General features: G+C 38.7%; 1 protein-coding gene across 1 annotated transcript in view; it reads left to right on the forward strand.

The window, feature by feature from the left end:
- The window catches only part of mthfd1l (methylenetetrahydrofolate dehydrogenase (NADP+ dependent) 1 like), a 37,478-nt gene that overhangs the window by 1,688 nt on the left and 26,005 nt on the right, over nt 1-9,785 (forward strand). Inside the window, exons 2-15 of the mRNA XM_087174182.1 lie at nt 172-241; nt 597-721; nt 1,547-1,647; nt 3,143-3,279; nt 3,780-3,891; nt 4,163-4,230; nt 4,342-4,439; nt 4,627-4,800; nt 5,098-5,234; nt 5,658-5,704; nt 6,333-6,440; nt 6,930-7,004; nt 7,784-7,886; nt 9,290-9,366. Coding sequence (XP_087030308.1) covers nt 172-241; nt 597-721; nt 1,547-1,647; nt 3,143-3,279; nt 3,780-3,891; nt 4,163-4,230; nt 4,342-4,439; nt 4,627-4,800; nt 5,098-5,234; nt 5,658-5,704; nt 6,333-6,440; nt 6,930-7,004; nt 7,784-7,886; nt 9,290-9,366 — 1,432 coding nt within the window. The remainder of the gene's footprint in view (nt 1-171; nt 242-596; nt 722-1,546; nt 1,648-3,142; nt 3,280-3,779; nt 3,892-4,162; nt 4,231-4,341; nt 4,440-4,626; nt 4,801-5,097; nt 5,235-5,657; nt 5,705-6,332; nt 6,441-6,929; nt 7,005-7,783; nt 7,887-9,289; nt 9,367-9,785) is intronic.

Genomic DNA, 9,785 nt, shown 5'->3' on the forward strand with positions numbered 1-9,785 from the left:
AGTATTTCTCCACTGTTACATGACAAATCCTTCATTTTCTAACTCATGTTCTCCTTAGGTTCTGTTTTTTTTTTTTTTTTTTTTTTTTTTTTTTTTACTTTAATGCTATTTTCCATCAGATTATAACTGGAAATAGGAATCACTCTGTCTGCTGTGGCTCTCTTCGCCCAGCTGGAAGCTGACTCTTGATGCATACAGAAAGCGGAAACTGCTGGGAATAGCTCAGGAATTTCAGCTGACAGTGGAAGATTTACATTACAATTCCTGACCTTTGGAGGACTCTGCTGCTCTACTGATCTACTGCTCTACTTTCACACACCTTTCCTCTCGTTTTTCAAAATATTTCTCGTTCTCTCTCTCTTTCTCTCCTCTTTTTCTCATTCACTCAGGGATTTACATCTTTTTTCTTTGCTTGGTCAGCAGCACATACGTGTTAAATCTGATGGTGCAAATTCTCTTTCATTGTCCCTCTCTTCCCTTGTATTTAATCAATTTACTGTGTTCTTTAAAGAACAAAGGTCCTTTACTTGAAGACATGTAGATCTCATGTGAAAAGTAAATTATTATTATTTTTTTTTATCTGTGTGTGCATGTAGATTGTGGAGGAGGTGTTGAAGCTGAATGAGGACCCCAGGGTGCATGGTGTCTACCTCCACCTTCCTCCGCTTGCACTCACGACTCGAGTGCTCGATACTCTCAAACCTGAAAAGGACATAGACGGGTAAAAATCATATTTGGTCATAAAGCGACTTATTATAATACCTGAGTGTTCTGTTGTCACATAGAAAGACATAATAGTGAAGAGTATATCATGTCCAAATAGCACATACTGATTATACAGTCCTAACTGTACACATTTGTGTTAGGTTGCCTGCCTTAAAAACTGTATTTTTATATTGTGTGTGTGTGTGTGTGTGTATATATATATATATATATATATATATATATATATATATATATATATATATATATTCAGCTGCTGGGCAGGTAGAGTGCACCAGCAGTGTATATTTCCTTGTCCATGCAGAGATAAATGCATTTACTCTCGTGATGCTTTAAATTTCTGCCCAAATCAGAAAGGGCTGCACTGAATTAAGTGAATGAGAAAATTAGCAAGGCGCCCTTCACAATCATCATGAATTGAAGAGAATTGGTTCAGCTTAGGACACATGTGGAAGGCACATTCATACAAATTTGTTTAGGTTGTCCTTTTGAAAAACTGAAATATGCAATATGGTGCTTTTGATTTAATACAACAAGCTAAATTTATGAAGTTGTTTTTTTAAATGACTTTTTAGTGCATTATAATACATATTATAAAATGTTATTCAACAGTGTTAGCCTTACCATTAAGTCATAAATCATGTGTACATGGTGCGTATCCATTTTTTGAATAGTTTTTTATGATGGTATTTGACACTGTTACCCATAGCAGTTCAAATAATTTTAATACTTAGACCAGTAAAAAGTGACTAGATTTCAGGGAGAAGAATAATTAATTGATTTTGACATATTGTATATTTATGTCCATTTTGTCCTGTAATAGGATATCAGATTTGAATATGGGCCGTTTGGTACGAGGAGACTTGAGCAAAGGCTTCGTGTCACCCGTAGCCAGCGCTATCCTGGATCTGCTGGAGAAACACGGTGAGTTTCTTTGAAAGGAATTGGGTCCCATGTTCGGTTGCTTGTGAATTCTGTGGGCTATACTGTAACTCATGAAAATTATCTCAATCATGACAAGTTAAGGACAAACTATACAAACACTTTGATATGCAAACGGGTGACAAATTAAAAGAAAAACCAACATAAAGTGTCTTAGTAAGGTGATCAGCCACCACATGCTGCCTGAACAGCTTCAGTGCTCCTTGGCATTGATTCTCCAAGTCTCTGAACAGAGGGATGAACACTATTCTTCCAAAGGATATTCCCTCATCATGTGTTTTAATGGTGGTGATGGTGGAGAGCATATTCTAACACACTGGTCCCGTATGTGTTCATGTTGAGTTGAGATCTGCGAGGGCCATATCATATGATTTACATTATATTCATTCACAAGAAACCATTCAGTGATCCCACGTGCCCTATGGATGGGGGCATTGTCATCCTGTTTCTTCCGTCTGTATGTAGCTGTAACTGTAATCACATTAGCTTCTGCAGGGACTGTTTAGAGTCATCACAGCACGGAAAACACAGCTGTAGCTGATAAAAAAAAATAATGAGTTAGTTTGATTAAGGTGAGCTACAGTAACAGCAGGCACTGGCAATCTGTTTTATTGTGGCCCACCAAAACCTTCTCGTTACTATTTTTAGTATCTACAGCTGTGTTAACCCAGCTATGGCACTGTCACTGTGTCCCAAATGGATAGTATAAATTAATTCTAATTGTCTAACCTGCCTCGTATCAGTCCAGGCTGGTGGTGGTGGTGGTGGTGTAATGTTGTGGGGAATGTTTTCTTTTTGCACAGTTTACTATTTTTCCAAAGAGTTTATATTTTATTGTATTTTTTTCCAGTGTGGACACCCTATTTAAGCTACTTGATTACACCTAATGAGAATATGTAAAAAAGACTTGGGCATAGCTAATGTGTAAAAAATAAAGTTGAAGATGAAGAAAAGCAAAAATGTCATGATGTCAATGAGAATGTTGAGCTAAGGTACAAACTACTTCTAAAATATATTTTGGGAATTACTGAGGGTCCTGAAACTCCAGCGCATCAAAAAGATATCAACACTGGGACACACAAGAAAATGGCTGACTCACCAGGTTACCTACTGAACTAGGGACCAGTTTGAGACACATGCTGGGGTTCAGAGGGTAGGGATCAAAGGTCAGATGTGTGTGGGGTCACAGTTATTTTGAGTATCACTGATGCAACTAGTAAAGATTCACCAACTTGATGCAGTTTTTCAGCACACATGATGTCTTGTAAAGTGATACAGTTGCAGCAGTATATCGGCTGATACATTTCTTAATATAAGTCTACCATTAACTTTAAAGGACTAATTGTCATCCATGTCCAGATGGTCAGCGTTTAAATACTAACCACGAACACTTGAGCTTGACAGTAAGTGAAATGTAGAAGTGCTTGATGAATGAAGTGAGATGATGTCCTAACGTTGAATGAAAACATTTCTACAGATGCTCCTTTGGAAGGAAAAACAGTGTTGTTGGTTGGAGGAGAAGGACCACTTGGCTTGGCCCTGCAGTGCCTGATAGAGAGAAGTGGAATGGTTGCTCTCAAGAGTAACTGGAACCCTAAAAGCCTACAGAGACAGGTGTGTTTGTATGTATGTGTGTGTGTGAGCATTTCATCATCATTTCTGCCGTCTTCCTTCTCATCACTTCTTCATCCAAAATAGTATTTAAGCACCATTCTCATCTGGCCTCCTGTTGGCCTGAAAGGTGACTGTAAAAAGTTTGAAGCTTAGTCCTTGAAAGAGCAGAGTGTTTGGTGGGGTCCCTTACTGTTAATGCTATTGTTTTATAACTGAAACTCTGTTATTATTCAGTAGCACCAGTTAAAGTATGTGCAGTTTTATTGGGTGACCACATGGGGTCAGTCTCCACATTGTTATAAAATGTTATCAGTTGTAACAGAGCTAAAGCAAACAATTTTGCCACTTGAAAGCTTTTTTTTTTTTTTTTTCTTTTTTACTGATGAATCACATTTTTCTGGAGAGGTTTTTCTGGTGGATGTGCCATACACATAACACACACATCTTCTACACTCTTGAATACATAATTTTCTTCACTTTTGTTTTTGTCTATTGTCTAGGTGATGCAGGCTGATGCTGTGGTCCTGTTAGAGGAAGGGAATATGGATGTTCCACCCACCTGGTTTAGACCAGGGGCTGCTGTCATTCGCTGTGAGCCCACTCTTGAGTCAGGTATTGTTGAATGTATTGTGACAATCAGTTTGCGTGGGTTTGAGCTGTAGTGAGAAAGAAATACCACTTAACCTCTTGGCATCGCACCCTTGTCTGTTGCATGGGTTTTAAACCATCTATTTAAATTTCTTGAATCCTGTTTCCTGCTCTCCTTTCGGGAAGCATTCAGCGAGATTATGGATGATTAATATCCAAATAATCTAAAGACATAGTTGTTTGTTTCTCGTGTTTTGTTTTTCATGTGCATTAATCTTGCTGTTTTTTCATTTAGGTGAACATGCCCTTGAGATGTCCTCAAAGTCTGGGTTAGGGTACCTCACAGCAGCCTACAGAGCACAGGTGCATCTCTTTGTTCCGTCTCCACATCTCACCCCATTTGCCTAATATCTTCTGTCTTTATTGTTCTCCACCTTGTTCTCACAAGATTTATTTCCTCTGCTCATCAACTAGAATGTGGTTCATAGTTGCAGTCGGTGGATCCAGGAGCAGCAGTACCGACCCTGGCGACTGCGTAGCCTCAAACTACAGCCCCTGATGCCTGTACCAAGGTATAGACCACTGTCTGTGAGGGACTGTTAGAAGTTTCACTACATCTACCTGGATGTACACAACATTCAAATGTCATATGAATAAGGTTGAGTGTGGTGTATAACTGGAGGCATTGACCATACAGTATATTACATGTTTTAAAATTAAATGATCTGAATGATTTGTCATGTTTTCTGTGTTTGTCAGTGATATAGAGATTTCCAGAGCTCAGATACCCAAGCCAGTGGACCAGCTGGCTCAGGAGGTTGGTTTGCTGCCAGAAGAGCTTGAAGCCTATGGCAGGAGCAAAGCTAAGGTCCGACTTTCCCTGTTAGAACGCCTTCACACACAGCCTGATGGGAAATATATACTGGTTGCTGGGTGAGTGTCACTTCTTCAGTGCTCTCTAGGGCTTAAATTTGTGATGTAATAGAAATGAGCTATACTGGTTCTCCAATGGCAAGTAACCACCCTAGCCATACTTATTTTATGGCATTACCTCAAAGTGTTACTTTGGAAACATTTTGTGACTTGTTTCTGAATAATGGTTTGTAGTTCATATGTATCAACAGTTGACAGTGGTTATGGCATTAACGCACATAAATTGATTAATTCATCATTATCCACACCAAAAAGAAATGACATTCAAAAAATGTCCTGTGTTTTCTGTATGTCTAGTATAACTCCCACCCCACTGGGCGAAGGTAAAAGCACAGTGACCATTGGCCTAGTCCAGGCTCTGTCTGCTCATCTTAAGCTCAACTCCTTCGCCTGTCTTCGACAGCCTTCCCAGGGACCCACCTTTGGGGTTAAAGGTCAGAAATGAATACTTCCATATCCTGTCTGAAAAGTTTGCTTTCACCTCTCTGGGCTCTCTGCTTGTCTCTTGGCTGCATTATTATACAATATAGTAAGAAAACTATTACAAGAATAACAACTGCAGTCATAATCTTGAAGGAGTTGTATTTTTCATGTTTGAAAAGATTTTCAGTGTTTTCAAATGGTGGATGTTATTATTCACCCAAGGCCAGAGACTGGCGCCTAAAGCAGCAGTTAGGAATGTATCAATAACTGTGTGATAAGCTATCTTTGTCAGTGTGAGGCCAGCATTTCATACCATGCTACATTTTGTGCCGGGGTGGAATAGTTCACCAAGAGTCCACCACTCAGCATTCCTCCTTTGTGTGTCCCTGTCCTGTTGTCTGCCTCTGACTGTGCTACCACTTCTTTGTGCCTAGGGGGAGCTGCAGGAGGGGGATATGCCCAGGTCATTCCTATGGAGGAGGTAAGACACACAGACAGACTCACAGTGCTCCCTACCAGGATTAGCACATGCTTCAAAGACTCGAGACGTGCAGGGACTCCCATCAGTTTGCACAAAGCACACACATGTGCACACTCACAACCCCTGGAGCTGTAGCATAACATTGCCTGTGACTAAAGGCACTGTCCATAAAGATGGAGAGGGAGGGGTGAGAGGGGGGAGGCAAGGAGAAAAGGAGAGGCGTTTCAGAGCTCCAGACTCCTTTTCTCATATCAAAACACCAGCTTTTTTTTTTAGCATTTTCCTTTTACCTCTCCATCTTCTCACTGCACTAGTGTAAAAAGATATCATGTTTCGTTTAGCTTTAAGTTGAAGGGCTCATACCAGACAGAGAAAATAATATTCTTAAAGGGGACCAAGGGGACAAAGTCAAAACTATGAGAGGATTATTTTGTTTGAAGCCACATTTATCATGTGATACCATATTGACAGCCTTTTAACCCTCATTGTGAGAGGTTTTATTTCCACTGACCATTCCCACCATGCTTACCACTACATTACTGTAATGGTGCCTTGAGTCCTTGTGTTTTTGTGTCTAATCCCTTCACCTCTGTTTGTTCTTTCATTTTCCTCTCATCTTGCCCTTCAGTTTAACCTCCATCTGACTGGTGACATTCATGCCATTACAGCTGCCAATAACCTGGTGGCAGCAGCCATTGATGCCAGGATGCTCCACGAGGCGACGCAATCAGACAAGGTGACTGTGTGATGATGTCACTCAGTAATAACTTATTCTTACACCACACTCTGAAAAAGTGTTTGACTTGGACGCTAATACAATGAGAGTCCTGATTGCACAAAATAGTGTCGGTGATTTGCTATTGAGATTAATTACATTACTAAACATATTAAGATGCTGCGGATAGCTGTATATGACTAGTTCTTAGTGCTCCACACCAGTGAACCTCCCTATGTGTGCATTTTACAATCTTATTATTGATATATATATATTATGTATATATATATTATGTTATATATATTATGTCACAAAATATTCACAGAGAGGCATAAAACATGTGTCACAGAGACAATTAATATTAACCAATACATGTAATCTCTTTTGGTATGATTGTGTATTTAATGTGATGCATTCTATTCAAGAACTTAATTTAATTTTCCTTCAAGATGAAATTATATGTACTTTACATGCATTATGTAATGTATTACTTTGTCTTATACCCCCAAGGCTCTGTTTAATAGACTGGTCCCTTCAGTGAATGGAGTCCGAAGATTTTCTCCCATTCAGATCTCAAGGCTACATGTAAGTATTAGTACTGCAGTGCTAAAATCACAGGTGTCAACCACAGTTACTAACGAGCAAGATTGTTGTGTTCATTTCTTATTTTAAAAAATGCTTTTGTCCACTATGTGACCTCAGTGAGCCTGTCTAAAATGCCCACCCCCACCCCTTCATATCCTCATCTTCAAATATTTGTTTATGTCTCATGAAACTCCTGTCTGTTCACATGACTGTAAGTAATGTTATTTTATTTATTGTTGATGAAGAATGCCTGCTATCAATTCTTAACAGATAAAATACAAATTCCTTTCTTCTATATACATAGAAGGGAAAAGTTTGAACATAAGTCACCTCAATGTTTTCTTCTCTTGTTGGATAAAGGTCCCTGGAATGAGAAGTTAAAAGGACTATAAAATATTTATTGGTCTTAATGGACAGAGTGAGAGATAGAGTTGTGGTTTTAAACAGAGCTCTCCCAATGAACCTTTTGAACCTGACAGTGAGTTGATTGCTTCATAGTCATTTAGTGTTGATTTATTTTTACATGCTTGGATGATACTGCGCATCCAGATAATAAGGACGTAACATAAATACTACTATTTTGATTTAAAATGTTAAAGTGTAGAAATAGTGAAATTATCAGAAGATGGCAAGTAAACCACTGCATCTAGCATTTGTGCCACAGCTTGGGCAGAAATCTGGAGACAGATGGAATCAAAACCAAAAACTGCACTTATATCACTTCTCCAGAAAACACTTTAGAGATGATCCCCTAATCTTCCTTTGCTCTTCAATTCCAGCGCCTTGGCATCAATAAAACAGACCCAGCATCTCTCACACAAGAGGAAGTCAGCACCTTTGTCCGTCTTGACCTTGACCCTTCCAAGATCACCTGGCAGAGAGGTATCTCTAGAAGTATAGGAATTCACAACAAGATCAGCTGACTTAACGCTGAAGGGAAACAATGTCTGAAATGTAGGATTCCTTTTTACCTTTTGTCACTCCTCTTCACAATTTATGTAATTTTGCATAAAGCAATTTTACTCAATATAAAGCTTTATTTGCAACTTAAAACATGTTCAAACTACAGATTGTAGAATCCAGTATAAATTTTGTTGTTGCATTGACAATATTACTTACTTACCAATCAGCGTGACATGTTGTATATAAGCAGAATTGTTATATGGTATCAACTAAATAGGTGCAAACTGACGCTTGTACAGAGCAGCCAGTCTAATTTTCTGCAAACACGATGTCATATTCTTGATCTATACCGATATCATGGCTATTGGACAAATCTAATATACTGTAACCAAAGACAAACATGACACAGCCCAGTCAGTCCCTTAGTGAACGATGCCTGAGGAATGTCACATGCAGTCTTCAATTAGAAAAAATATTTTCTTTTGAATAAAGTCAATTCTACAATAAGTATTGTAGAATATCAGAATTCTTATCAGTGAAAATTGACATTGATAGCTCTTTGTGAACTTTTATTTATATTGAATTAACGCATCTTATGTAGAAGTTTTGCAGTTATCAGTCAGGGGATGATAAATGTGGGTATGGTATGAGCGGGAACAGCCACCTTGGTGGTAGCTGTGTTGGTTTAATGTTGTTAGTGAGAACAGCCAGCCGGGTGCTGCTATGACTGATGTGGTATTTACTCCAGGGGCTCCAGAGGGCATTCTAAAGAGACGAACCCTGGAGATTAAAAACAGATTTACCGCTTAATGTTGTGTGGGTGTGACCGCATGTCTCATGTGTCCATGAGACAAACCGTGTTTTTTCGCTTTCGCTTTTGTTTTATCAAACCAGCATGAGAATAATGTTTGACTATTGTGGTTTCCTGGCTGGTTGTAACAACAGAGTAGCCACAGAGCAACAGATTTCTAGCTAAATTATCAGAGAATACGCCAAGTGCTGAGTGAAGAAAGTTTTAAGTAGCAAATCCCTTGTAGCATAAGCACTTTCCGTATGTCAACACCTACTCACAATAGCAGATAAGATTCTCTGCCTTTGTCAGTTATTGGCTTTATATGTGTGGAAGCCTGTGGATGTACATTTCCATCTATTTAACAACTTGTGGAAATTGATTTTTACAGTCTGTCAGATTCAAGCTGCTAAATCTTATGTGTGTCTGGTGCATCATATCAAGTTATATTTACTACTTTAATTTAAAGCTCATGTGTCTTTAGTGGATGTTATGATAGTTTAACTACAAAAACAAGTGTTATAAACTTTAATTCAATGATTTTATGAGGAATTTGCAGGAAATAAAACAGATTTTTTGTCTTTGTTTTCAGTTGTTGATACAAATGACCGTTTCTTGAGGAAGATCACAGTTGGACAGGCGAGCACTGAAAAAGGACAGATCAGAGAAGTATGCAGCATTTATGCCTTTACAAACTGAGTATGCAAGCTGTGTCAGATTTGGACTGAGGCATCCATAAGTTAATTATAATATTATATAATATAATATTCACTCACACTGATCTCACTGCAGTTACCATTGCAGAGGCTTTCCTGGTGGGTGTCATTAATGAGTGGAAAATTATTTTCAAGCAGCTGTACTGTAAAACGATGAGTGTCTAAAAACATTCTCTCACACACACACACACACACACACACTGCTCTCAGTTCCCCTCTCCTCTGTCCATGATAAAGCCCAGATGTATTTCACCCACATGTCTGTAATGACAGCTAAATGAAATCCTGTAAATAAACACTTCACCTCAATGGGAAGCAAGCAGGCCTAAGTGAAAGCAAATGTTTAAAGAAGGGGAAAAACAACACACCCAC

This window comes from Seriola lalandi, unplaced genomic scaffold, assembly GCF_002814215.2.
Source record: "Seriola lalandi dorsalis isolate HSWRI2012SDOR001 ecotype SW California unplaced genomic scaffold, Sedor1 jcf7180002054326, whole genome shotgun sequence".
In the NCBI taxonomy this organism is placed as follows: domain Eukaryota; kingdom Metazoa; phylum Chordata; class Actinopteri; order Carangiformes; family Carangidae; genus Seriola; species Seriola lalandi.